General features: G+C 37.7%; 1 protein-coding gene across 17 annotated transcripts in view; it reads right to left on the reverse strand.

Moving 5' to 3' along the window:
* The window catches only part of HUWE1 (HECT, UBA and WWE domain containing E3 ubiquitin protein ligase 1), a 173,355-nt gene that overhangs the window by 136,437 nt on the left and 15,922 nt on the right, over positions 1-20,996 (reverse strand). For 8 of the 17 annotated variants that reach the window (XM_059158499.1, XM_059158487.1, XM_059158498.1 and 5 more), the window contains exons 1-2: positions 12,247-12,354; positions 6,265-6,333 (exon numbers count right to left, since the gene is read on the reverse strand). In XM_059158499.1, coding sequence (XP_059014482.1) covers positions 6,265-6,333; positions 12,247-12,339 — 162 coding nt within the window. In that variant the 5' untranslated portion in view covers positions 12,340-12,354. Of the gene's footprint in view, positions 1-6,264; positions 6,334-12,246; positions 12,355-14,577; positions 14,672-20,996 lie in introns of those variants that run through there. The other 9 variants (XM_059158501.1, XM_059158495.1, XM_059158500.1 and 6 more) reach the window with 2 other exon arrangements.

The following is a 20,996-nucleotide window of genomic DNA, read 5'->3' on the forward strand; positions in this document are numbered from 1 at the left end:
AAGAAATGTTGAATCGGGAACACTTCACAGTTAAAGGTGAAAATTAACACTGGCTGTATTTTTCTGCAACATTAAACCCTCTAACTGTAGGAGGCAAAGACCTTCTAACTTTGTAAAACTGGTACTTCATCCTTACTGGATTCCCATTGCCATATATTCCTGCTCTCTTTCTACTGATGAAAGGGCCTGTTTTTCCAGTAACAAGGTGTGGACTGAAAGCTTATAGTAAAGTTTCTGAAAGTGGAGGAGGAAGAAGGCTAGGGACTGGGACAGAGATGTCTTCTATTAATGGATGGCAACTGGAAATGATTACACTTGCTTTTTTTTTTTTTTTCTGTAAAGCAATATGGTATCCTGGAAATGGGCCTAGATTTGCAACTAAACAAAACTGGGTTCATTTATTAGCTTGATGTTTAATAAGCTGTTTGATCATGAGCTACTCCAATCTCTCAACCAGTTTTCTTACCAGGAAAAGAGACCTAATAATTACCTTGGTAACGTGAGAATCAAATGTTTGCCACCTACTAAAGCACTTACTTCATACAACAGGAGTTTAAATATTGAGAAACAGCATATCACTACAAAGAGTATGAACTTTGGAATTAGATAGTTGGTAAGCTACCTCTTTGAATCTTAGTATCCTCTTCTGCAAAATGAACCAACACCACCTATTTATCCAGCAATATTGTTGTGATATATAACTAGAGGTATTTTCAGTATCCAAAACAGAACAGGGAAAAACAGGAGTTTAAAGGTTTTCTTGAAGCTAAGTCCCCAACCTTTTCTTTCCTCTGAGGAAGCATTAAGAGCTACCTCAAATTTCTGTGGTAATTAAATGCATAGAAAATACTTGGCATAAAATACTTCCATAACCAGGCCTGTACTTTTTTCTCCTCTCTTTGAAGTCATATAGATGGAGGGAGAGATGATGGAGCAAGAGAAACATAACATGTGAGTCTGTACCACCTACTCATGTAGTTCACTTGTGCCTTCTGGACCTACTCAGGCTTAGTATCAAATATACCACTTCAATATCTAATAGAATGCAGTTATGCAGATCCAATTTTTTGATTCTGTGAGTTAGATTACACCCAATTCATGATGAACATTTGAATCCCATTATCACTTGGTATCTCATAATCAGGCATTCAGTCTTATCAAGTTTCAGTTGCAAGCCAGAAGTTGCTTTTCTGAATGTTAGAATAGTTGTTGGCAGAAAACAGCCTTGCCAAAATTCTAGGAATCTCAGCTGTACTTCTCCTATCATAGTTTGCCAGAGGCATCTTTTTTTTTTTTTTTTTTTTTTTAAAGATTTTATTTATTTATTCAGGGGGCGGGGAGAGCAAGCACAGGCAGACAGAATGGCAGGCAGAGGCAGAGGGAGAAGCAGGCTCCCTGCCGAGCAAGGAGCCCAATGTGGGACTTGATCCCAGGACGCTGGGATCATGACCTGAGCCGAAGGCAGCTGCTTAACCAACTGAGCCACCCAGGCGTCCCTGCCAGAGGCATCTTTAGCTGATAAGAAAGTCGGACATCTTATTCTACTAGGTCAAAATGTCCACGTAGTAGGGCAGCTTATATCATGACCTGAACCTTTCCGAGCCTTTTCTAGATCCAGACATCACTATCACTTTAGAGGTTATCCAGTAAATAATCAAAAGAGCAAGTCCAAATTTGATGTATGCTGGCTCCACAATTCAAAGAGGCACCTACCTCATATGTTGTTCCTCTGTCTCATGGTATATGGTACAAGGTACAGCAATAATCTCTCACTTTAGAAAGGAAATCTTCCCAGACTTCTGGACCCCTAGAAACTTTCCTGATGTAGAAGACCCTCACGCTTCAAAGGGAAGTCAGTCTCTGTCACACATATGCCTAAGGCATCTAAGGTACTTGTGTTTCCTACTCACAAGGTTCAGTCAGCATCAATTTTTTTTTTTTTTTATTTTTTATAAACATATATTTTTTATATACATATATTTTTATCCCCAGGTCTGTGAATCACCAGGTTTACACACTTCACAGCACTCACCAAATCACATACCCTCCCCAATGTCCATAATCCCACCCCCTTCTCCCCAACCACCTCCCCCCGGCAACCCTCAGTTTGGTTTGTGAGATTAAGAGTCACTTATGGTTTGTCTCCCTCCCAATCCCATCTTGTTTCATTTATTCTTCTACCCACTTAAGCCTCCATGTTGCATCACCACTTCCTCATAGTCAGCATCAATTTAATATAGCAGTATCATGTTCTGTTTTATCAGCAGTATCAAGGTCCCTCTGGATTTTATAGTTTCCAGAATGCACTAGGGACAAAAGTCTATCTTTACCATCTTGTTCCTGCTATATAAACGCAACTGATTGTTATTTTCCTTCTCCTGGTAAGGCAAATGAAAGCACTTGCCAGTTCAATGGATGCATACTGATTGCCAAGGTTCACATTGATTTCTTCCAGTAAAGGTATCAAATCTAGGGGAAAACTCTTTTGCACAGTTGCTGATATACAAAGTGATCAATAAATGTCCTTCTTGTGTAGCCAATACGGAAAACTGTGGAGATTCCTCAAAAAACTTAAAAACAGAACTACCATATGATCTAGCAGTTCCACTTCTGGGTGTTTAACCCAAGAAAAGAAAACAGTAATTTGAAAGGATATATGCACCCCCATTGTCACTGTAACATTATTTACAACAGCCAAGATACAGAAATAGCCTAAATCCATTGACAGATGAATGGATAAAGATACGGTATACATATACAGTGAAATACTATTCATCCATAAAAAAGAATGAATTCTTGCCATTTGTGACAACATGGATGAACCTTGAGGGCATTATGCTAAATGAAATAAGTTAGAGAAAGACAAAACACCATATAATCTCAACTTCTACACAGGATTTAAAAAACAAAAAACAAGTTTAAGACTCAAGCTCATAGATACGAGAACAGACTGTTGACTGCAACAGATGGACAGGTGAGAAAATGGGTAAAGGGGGTCAAAAGGTTAAAAATTTTTTTTTCTAATGCTCTTCTTAAAAATAATATCTAGTATTAACCACAATACAGACAACTAGGTATGCTGCTCAAGTAAAGTAGGCATCTTCAAGCCTTAAAAATGTATAGGGTGGGGGGTGGCAGCGGCTGGGTGGTTTGGTTGGTTAAGTGTCTGCCTTCTGCTCAGGTCATGAACTCAGGACCCCTCATGGAGCTCTCTGCTCAGCAGGGAGTCTGCTCCTTTCTCTCCCTCTGTACTCACTCTCTCTCCCTCTCACTCAAGCTCTCGCTCAAGTAAATAAATAAAATCTTTAAGAAAAAAATATATAGGCAGTGATCTAAAAATTCCAATTCCAGGACTTTAAGTAATTTGCTTGGAGCTATCAAATGTTTTGAGCCAGGATATGTGTGTATATGTGTCACCCCAAGAACAAATCTGTAAGAATCCACTAGGTAAAAGAAGAAAAAATTTAATTTGCATTTCCCTGATTATCTACAAGGTTAAATTATTCTGAAAGTTTACTGAATTTGTTCTTTTCTGAAATGACCTATGTCCACTTTGTCATTGGGATATTCATCTCTCCTACTGATATAGCTACTACAGATATCAACTACAGTTCACTGCAGAACAACATGGGGGTTAGGGGCGTGGACTACCCCCCATGCAGTAGAAAACCCAAGTAGAACTTTTGACTCCCTAAAACCTTAACTACTAACAGCCTACTGTTGACTTTCAGAAGCATTACTGGTAACACAAACACTCAACACGTATTTTTTATGGTATGTTTATTATATACTATATTCTTATAATAAACTAGAAAATAAAATGTTATGATTTTTAGGAAAAGAGTAAGGAATATATATTTACAATACTGTATTTACTGAAAAATATCCATACAGAAGGAGAACTTTGCAGTTCAAACCCATATTGTTCAAGGGTCAACTGTGTATTAGGTTATTATAAGTATTTTCTGCAGCTCGTCATGTGCCTTTTTACTTTTGATATACTACTTAATGCTTCTGTTATTTTTTTCCCCTTTCTTTCAATGCTTGGAAGGGCCAACCCAATCAAAAACCAAGTAAATATTCATTTACATTTCACCTGTAATTTATTTCTTTTAAAAATATTTGACTTTTATCTAGAATTTCTTTCATTATAATAGTACCCCCACTCAAAAGTCATAAACAATTTTCCTGACACGGCTTCTTGACTAATATTGTCCTTCCCTATCAACCAATAATTCCTATAATTATCATATGTTAAGTTCTTATGCACATGCACACTAGCATGCTTTCCTAGGTTATCTTCTTACACCAATGCCACTGCTTTATTTTTTAAAAAAGATTGCATTTATTTGACAGAGAGTGAGCGAGTGAGCACAAGCAGGAGGAGCAGGAAAGGGAGAAGCAGTTCCCACTGAGCAGGGAGTCCAATGTTGGGCTTGATACCAAGACCATGGAATCATGACTGGAGCCAAAGGCAGACACTTAACCAAAAAAACCACCAGGTGCCTTGATGCCAGTGTTTTAATTTGTGTAGTTTCTTTCTTTTTTTTTAAAGATTTTATTTACTTATTTGACAGAGAGAGAGATCACAAGTAGGCAGAGAGGCAGGCAGGAAGAGAGAGAGATCACAAGCAAGCAGAGAGGCAGGCAGAGAGAGAGAGGGAGGCAGCCTCCTTGCCAAGCAGAGAGCCTGATGCAGGGCTTGATCCCAGGATCCTGAGATCATGACCCAAGCTGAAGGCAGAGGCTTAACCCACTGCGCCACCCAGGCACCCTGTAATTTGTGTAGTTTCTTAAGGCAAGTTTTCTTTTTGTTCTTTAGTTTCAAAATAATTTGAGTATATAACTGTCAAAAATTCAAGATGCCAAAACACATTAAAAACTAAATCAAAAGGAAAGTATCTTCAATAGATATGAAAGTGAACATACTTGATATATACAGCACTCAATAAGAAACAACCTGAATATTCCAATGTCAAATACAAAATGACCAGCATGAGCAGACAACCAATATAAGACCAATAAATTTGAAAATATACCTAATTAAAGCATGAGAATTAAAACCATGAAATATTTTCCACTTATTAACAAAAATCTAAAAGATAATCTGTATTGTTGATGAGGATATGGGAAGATAGCATTTCTCACATTCATTAGTATAATGCTTAACAAAAAAAGGGCAGGAGAATGTCCATGCAATTATCTTTTAAAAAAAGACTAGAAGAAATATAGCAAAATGTTAATAGTGATATCCATGGTGATACTTGCCAGGTAGTTACCAGTTTTTAAAAACCAAGTGGCCTGTATTTAGAAAATGAACGAATTATGTGCCAGGTACTTGGCTAAGCATCTGCCTCACACCAAGAAGAGAAAAATTATCAACCAAGTTTTACAGCTGTGAAAACCAGGCCACAAAAATCTAGTGATTTAAACTCATGTCTAATTTCAAAGCTTGTGCTCCTTGAACTACAGCATAATGGGATCTATAGGAGTCTTAACAAAGCAATACTTTCTTAATCTCAAAATGCAGTTTTTTTTTTTAAATTTTATTTATTTATTTGACAGAGAGAGATCACAGGTAGGTAGAGAGACTGGCAGAGAGAGAGAGAGAGCGCGGGAAGCAGGCTCCCTGCTGAGCAGAGAGCCCGATATGGGACTCGATCCCAGGACCCTGAGATCATGACCTGAGCTGAAGGCAGCAGCTTAACCCACTGAGCCACCCAGGCACCCCTCAAAATGCAGTTTAAGCCAGCTGACAGAATACTGGACTAAAAGCTGGGATTTCTACTGCTGACACAGGACCAACCGACATGGTCACCCAATACACAGGTTAATACAGGTTAAGTTGAACTGATGAACAAGAATCCATAATTTAAAAATCTACTTAAGAAAGGTGTTACCACTTTAATTTTCAAGAAAATAAAATTGAAAAAGACCCCACAAGTACAGAGAGAACCTGAATCCACATCCGCTCTTTCCATTATACCATACTGCCTTCCAATGCATAGGACAGCAGCCAGGGAGCCCACTTTATGTACATAAAGCCACAAACAGTTTAGTGTTCATTTCCAGTGGCGACTAGCCTGTTCACTTTTTTAATCAAGGGAAGTTCAAAAGTAAATATGACTGTTTCAAGACACCTTGCTATTTTACTGCACTCTGTATATATAAGTGGTGACATATTTTGAAGATCACTATGGTTGAACTGACTGCTAGGACTTTTTTCTGAAATGAAAAAAATAGAGCATACTTCTGGATACTTACAGCCTCAGTAGGTGTCTTTTTCAGTTTAGTCCTGTCTACTTTCATGTTTTCGATTTTCCGTTTTACGACCTGAAAAAAGAAATTCCCCCAAAAAGTGAGAACTTAAAGTAGCAATCTTGAGCACTACATGAATGACATAAACAAGACAGAATGAAGAACATGCAAAATGCTTAAAGCAAAAACTCTGGAGTTATGACGCCATGCCAACTCAGATGCACAGCTATGAGGTAGGGAAGAAAAAGGAATCTCTCCAGACAAAATTGGCCCACATACATATGTTGCATAAGACTGTAATCAATTTAAGCCAAAATTAAAACCCTTTTCTTAAAACAAAACCTCTCAAACTCATAATTGAAAATAAAAGATCACACTGTTTAACACACCGCAGGATGGAAAAAATTCACCATATCCTTGCAGTTTTCTGGAAAATTTAGCAATTCCACTTCTGGGAATTTATCCAAAGAAAATCATAAGGATGTACACAAATATTTAACCACAGGAATCTATACTGTATGACCATATGTAATAGTGAAAAATTGGAAAGGACCAAACGTCCAAAAAAGGATTGGTTTAAAATATTACACAACTGCTATAAACATTGCACACAATTATATAACAAAAAGATGTTCATTGTGAAATAAAAAGGTTATAAAACAAACAGTATAAACCTATGTCTAAACTGCTTAGAAGGGGTATGCATCAAAATGTTAACTCACTACTAATCAAAATGATTATGTACACCCACATCTGTATCTTCTACTGTTTTAACCGATAAAAATATATTAGTTGTGTTATAAGGACAAAGGTAACACAACACCTTTATTTTTAAATTAGAAAATGAGGTGTAAGACTCCCACTAGAAATGTTCTAAGCACAGAACACAATCATTTTTACTAAACCCATTTAATTTAGAAGGCACAAAAGTGGGCAACCCACAGTATAAACCTACATGATCCTTCATGGCAGACAGATCCCTCAAGATGCTCTGACCAAGGGACAGGAAGAAATACAGGTTTCTCCCATTAGCAACAAGGACACCCGGACAGAAGTAGAGGTGAACTGATAGCTATTTACATACCAAGGATTCTCCTACTAATAATGTATTTGCTACACAGCAGTAACTGAATGTTAGTATGTTATGACAGCTGTCATAAGAAAAAGCTAACCAAGCACAAGTGTAAATTTCAGGTGGCTTTTGGCCTAGATTAATCCAACATACTCAGTATTGTGAAAATAAAGTATATTTGCCTACATGGTTGGCATCTATTTAACCAATGGGCACTCAGGAAGAACTGGTGAAACATCCAGAATATATTCTAAAATGCTTTTGGAGAGATTAAAAAAAAAGTTTTCCCTCTATGGTTCACATGTTAGGATATGAGATTCCAGATTACTTTTTTAAAAATTACCTCTTCATATAAAAGAAAATGAACAAAATGCCTGCTGCCTACAACTTCCAAATATCTAAAACAAGACCAATGGTATTCTGGAAACGATCTCATTCATTTAGTGGAAACTGTAAGTGAGCTACTTGTATTCAGTTGTGGCTTTTTCCTCACAAAACTCACACTCACACATTACCTAAAACAAGCAGCTATCACACTACTGTGGTTGCAGTCATTTGCTGGGAGGCTTTGAGACTACCTCTACTGCAGGAAGTAGCAGCCAGCCCCAACACCATATACCCCAAATCACTGAATGCCTTCCTTCCAAAATTAGGAACAAAGTAAGGATGTCCATTTCCACCACTTTCATTCAACAAAGTGCTGGAAGTTCTAGCCATTTTAATAAGGTAAGAAAACAAAATAACTGGTATACAGATCAGAAAGGAAAAACAAAACTCCCTATTTGCAGATGACAAAGGATTATCTAGTAGAAAATCCCCCAAATGTACCCCCCCCCCAAAACCCCTCCCAGAACTAAAAAATGATCTCAGTAAAGTTTCAGGATCCAAGATAAACATACACAAATCAATCCATTTCCATATACTGGCAATGAACACATAAACTCCACCACTCACAATTGCTAAAACAAATCTTGAAATACTTAGGTATAAATCAGGACTTGTATGTTCAAAACTACAAAATGCTGATTAAAAAATATCAAAGCTAAATATATGAAGAGATAAACTATGTTCATAGATTAAGAGGACTTGACACAGCAAAGAATTCAATTCCCCTCAAGATTCATATGCAGGTTTAATGCAGATCCTATCCAAAGCCTAGCAAGAATTTTCCTGTAAATAAAGAGATTATTCTAAAACGTATATGGGGTGCCTGGGTGGCACAGTCAATTCAGTGTCTGACTCTTGGCTTCAGCTCAGGTTGTGATCTCAGGGTCGTGGGATGAAGCCCCGCATCAGGCTCCACACTCAGCACAGAATCTTCTTAAGACTCTCTCCCTCTGCCCCCCCCCCCACTAAAATAAATAAATCTTCAAAATTTATATGGAAAGACAAAGGAACTGCAATAGCTAAAATAATTCTGAAAAAGAGGGAGGAATCACTCTATCCAATTTCATGACCTACATATGTAATTTCTCGATATACACATGTATGAATCAGAATAGAGACTCAAGAAACAGACTCCTACAGATATGCCAGACTGATTTTTTTCTTTTCTTTTTTTAGAGAGAGCAAACACAGGGGGAGAAAGAAAGAAGGAATCTTAAAAAGGGTCCATGCCCAGCACAGAGCCCAAACATGGAGCTCAATCTCAAGACCCTGAGACTGTGACCTGAGCCAAAATCAAGAGTCAGGCGCTTAACTAAGTGAGCCACCCAGGCATCCCTACCCAAATGATTTTTGACAAAGTTGAAAAAGCAATTCAAACAATAGTTTTATCAACAAATGGTGCCAGAGAAATAGATATCTTTAGGCAAAAGATGAACTTTGGCCTAAGAAAGCCTCATACTTTACATAAAAATTAATTCAGAATTAATCATGTGAGAATGTGGAGAAAAATGAACCCCTGTACACTGCTGGAGTGAATGTAAATTGGTGCAGCCAATATGGGAAAACACTATGGCGATTCCTCAAAGTATTTAAAATATGATCCAGCAATTCCATTTCTGGGTATTTAGCAAAAGGAAATGAAAACACTAAGTTGAAAAGATCTATGCATCCCCAGGTTTACTGCATTATTTACAACAGCCAAAATACAGAAGCAATCTAATTATCCATTGATGGATGAGTGGACACACACACACACAGGAATATTAACTGTAAGAAAGAAGGAAATCTTGTCATTTGTCACAAATGGCTGCACCCTGAGGGCACTATGCTAAGTGAAGTAAGTCAGAGGAAGACAAATACTGCATGGTCTCACATACAGAATCTCAATAAACGAAAATAACAAAGAAGTCCCAAAACACTGAACTCACAGAACAGATTGGTAGATGCCAGACGTAGGTAGGGGTGAGTGAAATGGCTAAAGGTGGTCAAAATGTACAAACTTTTAGTTATAGAACAAATAGGTTATGGGGATATAATTATATATTTGAAAATTCCTAAGAGAGTGACCTTTAAAGTTTCCATCTTAAGAAAAAAATTCTAACTAGACTTACTATGATCATTTCACAATAGATACAATATCAAATCACTGTTGTATACCTGTTGTATACCTGAAACCATTGTAAGTCAATTTAAAAAATTCAAAGCTAAAAAAAGGATCACAGACTTAAATGTAAAAGTATAAAACTCACTGGGAGAAAATATCTGCAAGCTATATATAGTATCTAGAATATATAAAGAACCTCAGTATTCAACAATAAAAAACCATACTATCCTCCAAAACAAGTGCACTAATTAACTTGCATTAATAAACAACTCGAACTCTTTTACTGACTTAAGAAAGTGTAGATGAGGTACTGGCAAATCTTCACACATGTCTCACTTTAACTACAGCTGTTTTGACTTGGAAAATTCTGTACCAGTTAAGGGTCTGGGCTGAGAACAACAGACTCTGATCAAAGCAGAAAAGTGATGTACTAGAAGGATAACAGCTTAGGGAATCAATAGGAAGTATTACAGAACCACATTCAGAAAACAGGAGGAACCAAGGAAGCTATGCTGCCTTGAACTACAGCCAAGAAACTCCCACAGCTTAGTTGGGGGTGCCTCTACTGCCAATACCAGACTCTAGATGCCCGGAAGGTACTGTTGGTGGCAGAATGATTTCTGAACAGTGTCAGGTTATTTGCATCAGCGGCTCTAGACACAAAAAGTGTGAGCATCTAATCGGTCAAGTGTAGGTCCTAAGCCCAAGGCTTAGCTGTCAAGGTTCAAGGAGAGCAAATACATTTGGCTTTTTCCATTTCCAGTGTTTGGGCTCCAAACTTTTCATAAACAGACTGAGATGAGAGGCACCCAATTAAATAACCAAGCCAAAACAAATGAATGAACACACACGTTCCCCTAACAAGTGCAATGTTAACCTGGTTTCTATAATTTTGTTGCAAGAAACATCTATAGTTTTAAAAAGGTTATTACTGTCCATGAGACATCAATTAAGAAAATTCAAGTTTTTTTGTTCCTAATTAGTCTCTTTCTAAGCTGGCTTTGCAGTGGGAAGGAAAGAATTTTTTTGGGCACTCACTACAAGCTGGACAATGAGCTTGTGTTTCCTAAAGCATTTTAGAGCATTCTGCTCCATGAAGGAAGACAAGGTTCCAGCAATTTGGGAAATGTTAAAAATGGAATTTGTCTTCCTTTAGGATGGTCATGTAGCTGACTGACATTACTAACAGCTCCAAGAAATCTTGGGTAGAGGAAACTTATTAGGGCACAAAACCATTTTTTCCCCGTGTTATTTACTAAAAGCCTACCCCTTTAAGTATCCCAAAAAACAAACTTTGAGACATGCTGCCCAAAGGGCTTCATATTATAGTCTTTCATACAATCCTCACCACTCAAGCCAAGTTTTGTCCCCATTTACAGATAGAAAACTGAGGCTCAGAGAAATTAAGTACCTTATGCCTAGCTAGTAAATGCCGGCACCAAGATATAAATCCAGGCCTTTTTGGTTCCAAAGTCCATGCTTTCATAACATGCTTTTTACTTTACTAGTTTTATTATAATAAATCCCTGTAGATGAAAATATAGATTTGTGACAGACTCTTCTACACTATTGGATCCTATGTTCAAAAAATTATTGCAAAAGAGAAAGCGGGGGCACAAGGTAAGAAGCTGAGATACCGTCAAATCACACTAATGATCAGAACAGTAACCAGGGAATGAGTTCTACCTAATGTTTAGAAGTTAAATGGGTAAAAATCCCATTATATAAAAAAGCCTCTAACAAAAAGAAGGCAATTCTAGACAAATCCCTGGAAATGGCCTACTGCCTTTGTTGGGTCGGACCAGAACTCTAAGCACCAAATAATCTTTACATGTAGTAAAAATTTCTTCCTAAACCTAGGTTAAAAAAATCAGCTTTAAGGAAATTAATGAATTACTATGAACCACCACCCATAGCTATATGTTAATTAAATACTTCTATTTAATTAACCACTTTTTCCCCTTCCTCCTTTTCCCCAAACTTCATTTACCTTTGAGGTTTGAATCTTGGTTTTGTGGGGTTTAAATAAGACAAGTGTGTTCATTTAAAATATATTAAGGGGAAGTCGCGCTTCAAAGGGTAGCTCACTTTGTAGTATCATCTTCAGTTGATCAAATTTAGAATGACTTTCAATACTGAATCAGCTTAAGGGCAGAAGACACCTGTAGTTCCCAAATCTGGCTCAATAGGAGTGTAGCAGCAGTCTAGCCTTACAATTCCAAGTATGGTTGAAGGATCAGCAGCACTGACATCACCTGGGAATTATGAAAAATGCAGAATCTCAGGCCCACCCAGACCTGAGGAATCAATCTGTATTTTAATGAGATCTTCAGGTTATTACCTTAAGTCTGAGAAGCACCAATTCAGAATACAGGCTCAAAATAAGGAATCCCAGGTTAGGGTTCCTGCTATATCATTTACTCACTGTATGAGCAGCCTCTGTGTACTCCTGTTTCCTCAACTGTGAAATAGGGATAACTGATCTCTCCACTTCCACATTTTCTTTCATCCAATCCATTCTCCAGAGAGCAGCAAAAGTAATCTTCTTAAAACATAAATCAGCTCACGTTACTTCCTTGCTTAAAACCTTTCAACAGATTTCCTAGAACTCTATCCAAACTCTAATCATGACTCACAGGGCCCTGGCATGATTTAGCTACTGGAACTCTCTCCAATCTCCTCTCTGCACAATTACTTTAGTCTTTCCCTTTACTTTCTAGAATGCTCTAAGTTCCTTCTTTCCTCCAGACCTTTACAAGTGCTATCCCCACTGGAATGCTTCTACTTCACACCCCTATTTCCTCCCATAGCTAGTTCCATTTGAGAACTGACTTTAAGACCCCAAGTGGCTTCCGAAGGTAACTCACCTAAAGCTAGTCTTATTTTTCTAACAAGCACTACCCTGCTTGTTTCTCTCATAGCCAATATCAATGTAACTACTTTGATTTTCTACAGTATTAAGCTCTCAGCATCTAGCACAAGCATCTACCACATGATATAGGTAGGCAAATATCTTCATGAAAGAAGTATGAACTGAGAATAAAAATCTGTGATTGTCAGCATATAGACAGTATTTGATGCCATTGGTCTGGAGATGATGACTTACAAAGGAAGGAAGGAAAGAGACCCAGAACTGAGTTCCCACTTGATCTAACATTTAAAGGTAAGAAAAAGGAGGAGAACCCAGAAAAGGAGAGCTTGCTGATGTAGAAGTAAAACCAGTTTATCATGGTATCATGAAAGACAAAAGATGGTAAAACTGATCAAATGTGTCCAATATTAAGATGAGTCATGCCCAGAAAAATGTACACTGAAATTGGGAATAGAGATAATTTGACCACCAACAGTTTCAGTGAGGTGATGGGAAGGGAAGCCATGGAGTGAGTCAGGGAATCAATGGAAAATGAGGCAATACAGATGGCATGTGTAGAAAACTCTTCTGAAAATGTTGTCTGTAGATATAAGCAGAGAATTACAGGTTCACTGAATGGCAGAGGGGAAGAGGAGATAACAAAAAGAAAATTCCTAAGAAAGCTGAGGGTAGGGGACCCTTTAACCTCTATTTCACCTTAATATAATGAACACTCATGTGGGTTGTTGTTGTTGTTTTTGTTTAAAAGATTTATTTATTTACCTGACAGAGATCACAAGTAGGCAGAGGGGCAGGCAGAGGGTGGGGGGAAGCAGGCCCCCCGCCAAGTAGAGAGCCCGATTCGGAACTCAATCCCAGGACCTCGAGATCATGACCCGAGTTGAAGGCAAAGGCTCAACCCACTGAGCCACCCAGGCGCCCCTGTGGGTTTTGAAAGCACAAATACTAACCAGAATTAGGACAATCCTCTCCCTAATCTCTTAAAACTTGACTGAGTGTCCTCTGTATGTGCTTACATTGTACCCTGTACCTATCACTTCCCTGAGAACTAATGAGAAAATGCTTGCCACAGGGTGAGGAAGTTTAAAACAAGCATACACACAAAACCCCACAAACCTGGGAAGGGAAAAAATATACACTATCAGTGGTTGCCTCTAGGTGGCAGGATAACACAGTTTTAATTTATGCTTCATGCTTTTCAGGTTCTTTCAAACTTTCTATAATCATACATCCATTTATGAGAATTTTCCTTTTGTACAATTTTTCTTTAGGGTAGAAAAGAGTGACCCCTAATCCAAATGGCATGCATCAAATTAAGAACGCAACATCTAAACAAATGCCTTGTAGTAGTGGCTGCTAAAGTGCTCTTGGAAGCTTCTGAAGTTTAGCACATAGCACGGACTCAGTATTTACTAATTTATTATTGGTAGGTTAAGAAATGCTGCAAACACATATAGGAGTGTGGATGAATCAAAGTCAGCCTAAAATTCCCACTGAAATCATGGAAAAGCAATTTGGCTGTTTTTAACCCAATGAGCCACCCAGGTGCCCCAATTTGGCCGTTTTTACATAAAAAGGTTTTCAGAGCACACTAGACTCCAAAATGCCACAAGGCAAAAAGCCTCTGCCTCTATGAAGTCTCTCAGAGAAAATTCAGGTGAGAACTGCCCAGACCATCCATTATCTCAGGAAGCAGCAAACAATCTTAAAACCCACTCTGTTATATACTATTTGATTAGAGACACAGACATCACATTAACTGATTTCTTAAAGGGAACACATTTCCATCCAGCCTAGTTTCTGACTGTTTACATTAATATCAATCCAACAAATATTCAGAGAACCCATTTGTCATTATAATAACAACGGCTAGTATTTACTTACCACCTAATTATGCATTATCTCTAATCCTTGAAGATGAAGACTGTTTCCAGCTTACTAAGTCCAAGAGTAGCCACATACCCAGTAAGTGGTAAACCTGAACAAAACCAAATTTGCTCCATGATTCCACAGTACACAAAATGTCTATAAGCACAGTCCACCCTGCCACACCCCCCTCCTACAGACACCAATATCCTTATCATTGAGCCATATAAAATATGACCCCGAGGACGGCTGACCTAGATTTTATTGGGCACTGATAGTAAAATGCAATAATAAAGCAACCCCCAAAAAACAGCCATTATTCACCCAAGCCAAATCTGGGAATAATCTGCAGAATTACCTTGATAGAGCCTCCTTCAAAATCTGTAAACACTATACCTAAGGTAAGTGTGTATCCTTGCTCTCCTGGCTCTGCAGTATATTCAAAGAAAATCTCTTACAGGGATACCAAGAAGGAGGAATCTGAAACCTCTAACACTGACTCTGGAGGTAAGAATGATGTTTAAGAACACATCCCCTATATATGATCTATCTACAGCCCTGGGAAGGTGCACATCCAGGAGTTACTCTTTAAGTCATTACTCCCAATTACTTAAGAGAGATAAAATGGCATCAGAAGAATCAGGCAACAAAATAGTTGTAGATCAGTTTTGCCAGTAGAAAGGAAAGGGCAGCATGCCAAGTAGCCCCTTATTAGCATTCCGAACAACAACAACAACAACAAACAAGCAGCAATGTCTACATGGAGATTATGCAAATTAAGGAGGAGAGGAAGAGATTCCTTGTCTACACATTTTCAACTGGTGCTCTGGAATAATCCTCATCTACCTTCAAAGACTGATCTGTCTCCCATCTCCTTCCTTCCTTGTAGCTGGATTTGGTGCAAAAAATCAACTGTAACAATGGTTATTCCCTATGTCATCACATCCAATTTCAAAGATGCAATTGCCTTTTCAGTCTCGCCCACCTCTAACAGAAAATGAAGATACCAGCCTTTAAACTAATACTCTTTATTCAAACTAATGTCAAGAACTTAACCACAGAAAAGCTATCACTTTCTAATAGGTGATAAAGAGGGCCACAGGCAACATTTAGTGAGTTCAGGAAAAACATATTTGCCAGAAAAATCAACCTACTTAAAAATTACCTTCAAAATAATTTACTTAAAAATTAAATTCAGAGGGCGTCTGGGTGGCTCAGTGGGTTAAGCCGCTGCCTTCGGCTCAGGTCATGATCTCAGGGTCCTGGGATCGAGTCCCGCATCGGGCTCTCTGCTCAGCAGGGAGCCTGCTTCCTCCTCTCTCTCTCTCTCTCTCTCTCTCTCTGCCTACTTGTAATCTCTCTCTGTCAAATAAATAAATAAAATCTTTAAAAAAAAATTAAATTCAGAGTTCTCAACCCTGACTGTGCAAAGTCAAAAACTAAAAATGTCTGGTTATACAAATATCTGACTTAGTAAATATGAGGTGGGAACTTTTTTTCTTCAAACTGTATAGGTGATACAGCTGCACAGCCTGATTTAAGAGCCACTTTATTAGATACTAATTATCCTTTGCCTATTTGTGACTCACTGAGGAATTTTCTTTAAGAGACTGGGGGAGAGGGGGTGCCTGGGTGGCTCAGTCAGTTAAGCGGCTACCTTTGGATCAGGTCATGATCCCAGCAGGGTCCTAGGATCAAGCCCCGGGGGGCCCTGCTTCTCCCTCTCCCTCTACCAGTTGCTCTCCCCGCTTGTGCATCTGTGTCGTCAAATAAATGAAATCTTAAAAAAGAGAACGGGGATAGAATGGTTATAAATAAAGCAAGAATAGCCATGTGTCGATAACTGTTGAGGCTAGGTATCAGGTACATTGGGGTTCCAATATACTATCCTCTAACTTTTGTATAGGTTTGAAAATATCATAAATTAAAATATTTTAAATTAAGACTTTATCCTGCCAGATCCTTCCATTCCATCCTTCACATTACTACCAGAACAATTCCCCTCAAACTCAAAATCTACCTACATTATCAAGTGCAAACTCCTTACCTAATCCAGCATCCAAGACCTCTAGGACCTGGTACCTGTTCACCTCTCTTACCAGGGCCACAGCATTACATAATATTCCCCTTGGCTCCCCACATAGTTTAACCACATGAGGCTTTTACAGTTCCCCTAACACTCAAGACTTCAAATACTTTGACTCAGATTGCGCTTTCTGCTAAAATGGCTGTTCTCGGCATATCCCCTGGAGCTGAGCTTAAATGTCACCTCAGTGAGGCCTTTTCAGATATCCTCTCCCTCAGAGAAAAATCGATCACTCCCTCCTTTGTGCCCCCTCCAACTGTGTCCTGCATATACCCTCAATCAACATACTTCTTTATTTACCTGTCAGTCTCAACACTAGGGTGAGTTCTGCATAAGTGGGACTGTGTCTATTTATCTTTGCATTCCTGTCACCAGCACAGGAACTGTCACTTAGTAGATGAATCAATGAATGACTATCCAGTAAACATTTAAGGAAGCTTAAAAATCCAAGTCACAGACTCTTGGTGAAATTTCCAACTGACAAAACCAATTTATAAAATTCATTCAATCTGCACTTTTCCAATCAACATATAGGTATGGACACACTAAATGCAGGGCATTGCGAAGGGTGCTATGAGATAGCAGAAACATAAATTCATATTCAGAAACATAAATTAGAGGAAAAAGGAAAACTAGAAGCAATGATAGTATAAAAGCTATGAAAAGTCAGTACACAAAACATAATCAAATTACAGTACACAATCAAATTACAACTTCCTAGTGGCCTAAGCAAAGCTGCAAACGCAATTACAAGAGATCAACAAAATACATACAATAAGTCCTTATAGAACACCAAACATAATCCTCTTGCTTTTTAAAAAATTTTGGATTTTTAGAGATTCAAGTTGCATACAACAGAGTACACTGTTAGCAAAACTGAAACAATTATCCCAGTTTCACTTTTTGGGCATAGTGCTTTAGTCTAGAAAAATATATACATAGATAGCAATTTGGACATCATTTTTTTTTTTTTTTTTTTATTTTTTATAAACATATATTTTTTATATACATATATTTTTATCCCCAGGTCTGTGAATCATTTTAAAGCAGGTGAAGAAATCTTTATGGATTTCTTGTCCTATACTGAGGGATTTCCATAAAAATTCTGAAGTTCTATGGAAAATTTTTGCATATGTTGGAATTTTTCTGAAAAGACAGTTGATAGCTTTCAGTGGCTTCTTAAAGTGATCCATGACCTGCAACAGTAGGAACCATCACCCCACAAGATATCCAAGACTGCTTAGTACTTAAGTGACTACAATGTTTTCACTTTCACTTATGAAACACAGGCATATGGTATTTCCCCTAAAGTCACATGATAGGCTACTGTCAAATATAATAAAGATAGTACAGGAAACCAAAGAAACAGAATTCCAACCCTTTTGCATTATTCAGCTCCAGTTATCTCATATCCCTGGGTTTAAGAAGAAATACGCAGCATCTCTCAAGATTGAACCTCTGTATAGGAGAGAATCCTGTGTTCCTGGATAAAATCCTCTAGTCTGTATCCCGAAGAAAGGCAGAAAAGGCCCAAACCTTCTATAAAAAGCCTAGATTAAGTGTATTTCTAAATAAAAGCTAGTTTCTTTTTTAAAGATTTTATTTATTTGACAGAGAGAGAGAGAGAGAGATAGCGAGAGAGGGAACACAAGCAGGGGGAGTGGGAGAAGAGGAAGGAGCAGGGAGCCTGATGCGGGGCTCGATCCCAGGACCTTAGGATCACAACCTGAGCTGAAGGCAGACGCTTAAACCACTGAGCCACCCAAGCACCCTAATGCCTTAAAATATTCTGACGAAAGATATATCTGTATGGGGAGAAGATAAGAGACTTTAGTAATGTATTTACTTGCACTGTATATTGTGGATAATTTATTTTAAAAGCAGAGATTGAGGAATACAACTGGAAGAAAGTCAAAATGAAGTAGAGGACAACAGCATAGTGGAAAGGCTTGGGAGTTGGGACGCAAATGGGCTTAAATTCCATTTATTAGCTGTATGATCTTAGACAAGTTACTATGCCTCACTGAGTCAGTAACCTCCATAAAATAAACAATACAGTCCACCTCAAGGGACTGTGTCTGGCAATGAGTAAGCCATATTATTATTTGTTCTATTTCTTTTAGCTCCAGATTAATTTAAGGGCAGCATTCTTATGCCAGATATTACACACACACACACACACACACACCCCAAAAGCAAACAAGAGCTGGTCTTTTCAAACTTTCTACATGTTATCTGCATATGAAAGAACATAAAACATGTATTGAAACTGTTAGCTTTAAGTAATGACATGAACCAAAAAGTCAAACTCAACTTTGATGATGAGACTAGGAAGTTCTGGATCTCCTTCTCAAGTAAGTTATAGTTCTCCAAAGGTTAAACAGGCCACTAAATACTGTCTGGGCCATACAACTTAAGAATCAGAGATTTAAAGTGGATCTGAGCTATTCTGACCTGGTTCAAATGAATCTGGAATGCAGACACCAAGATTCTTCTACATGATTTAAATAACAGTAGTAATTATGGCAATTATCAACATGGCAGCAAATTCCTTTCAACATGAAGTAACTCCAACTTCACAGGTTTATTATGAGGCTAAAATTAATTCATTGACAAGAAAAGTTTAAAGCAATGCTTTTACAAAAAAGTATATCTCAGGGGCGCCTGGGTGGCTAAGCGGGTTAAGCCTCTGCCTTCAGCTCAGGTCATGATCTCAGGGTTCTGAGATCGAGCCCCACATCGGGCTCTATGCTCAGCGGGAGCCTGCTTCCCCCTCCCTCTCTCTGCCTGCCTCTCTGCCGACTTGTGATCTCTCTCTGTCCAATAAATAAATCTTTAAAAAAAAAATTAAAAAAAAAAGTATGTCCCAACATATAAACAAAACTGGCTCTATAAATTTAACAGCACCACACACACACAGCCCTTCCAATGTTCTTTAAATAAACTGAATAATGTGAACAATCTGCTCCTTTAAAACATTTATATCTATAACATGAAAGATGTTTGCTGAAAATTAAAGAACAGTATGCATAGATACTATAGTTCCCTGCCACCAACTGACTTTGTGACCTTAGGACAATCTGAGCTTCAAACATGTAAAATGAAAATAAAAGAACTAAAATCTCTCAAAGCACTGTCTCTAACACTTTGCCTCCAGTTGAAGACAAATGTTAAGTATTAAACGTGAACAACTGGAATTATTCTCAAAAACTAAAGACCAAAAAGTAACCAAGTCTGTTTTCTACTTGGCACAAATTCCAACTTCTGTTTTAACAAACTACATTTTTCCAAATAATTCAGTTTTAAGCTGATCTTATGTTTAAAAATCAAATAGTCCTTCCTAAAACAGGACTACTGGTTAACCATCTGGACAAAAATAAAAGCACACACCTACTTCACACCATTACTTAAACATAAAAAGCTAAACTATAAAAGTATTTGAAAATAATGCAGTTAAATATTCTTGTAATCTTGTTTAAGAAAAGATCTTCCAAGAAAGATACACAATCTAGAAACCATAAAGGAAATAAAAAGGGAAGATTTGGCTACACAAAAATTCCAAACCATAAACACAGAAAATATTTTTAAAAGGATACAGAAAGAGCTGGTTATTTCTAATACACAAACAACTCTCAAAACTCAGTAAAACAAATAATCTGATTGAAAACCAAGTAAAAGACCACAAACTTGCAATCTGCATAAGATACTAACATTTGCTCATCCTCTCTAAAAATACAAAAATTCCAGTCAAAGCAAGGAGATGCTATTTCTCATTCATCAGACTGGCTAAAATTGAAAAGATTATCTTGTATTGGCAGATATAGGTAGAGAAAAGGGCACTGACAGACACTGCTGGTGTGAACGGCAATTCAATATAGCCTTTCTGGAGGTCGCTTTGGCAGTATCCATAAAAAATTTAAATGGCACCACCCTTTGACCCAGAAAGAACTCTACTTCTAAGGATCAACAAATAGGGAATGATTAAATTATAGGACATCCATGCTTTGAAATGCAAAGCACCATTAAAAAGAATGGAGTTGAGCTATATGTTTTAACATACAAAAATATACATAGGACATAAACGGAGAAGCACAGTATTTAAATGCTAAAAGATCTAGAAGAATATATACAAACTGTCAACAGACTTTTGAAATGTGGTATCAATAAAACAAGACTATCATCTAGGGAGGGGAGAGACTAATTTTTAACAAAAATGTTTATTTTGTTTGAATCTTTAACAGGAAACACTTCCATAATTTAAAACAATAGAAAAGGGATATATAGATGGGCTCAGGGGAAAAAAAAGATGGGTTTATAAAACAACACTTTAATTTCAAAGTTTTATGAACAG

Source organism: Mustela lutreola, chromosome X, assembly GCF_030435805.1.
Source record: "Mustela lutreola isolate mMusLut2 chromosome X, mMusLut2.pri, whole genome shotgun sequence".
NCBI lineage: Eukaryota > Metazoa > Chordata > Mammalia > Carnivora > Mustelidae > Mustela > Mustela lutreola.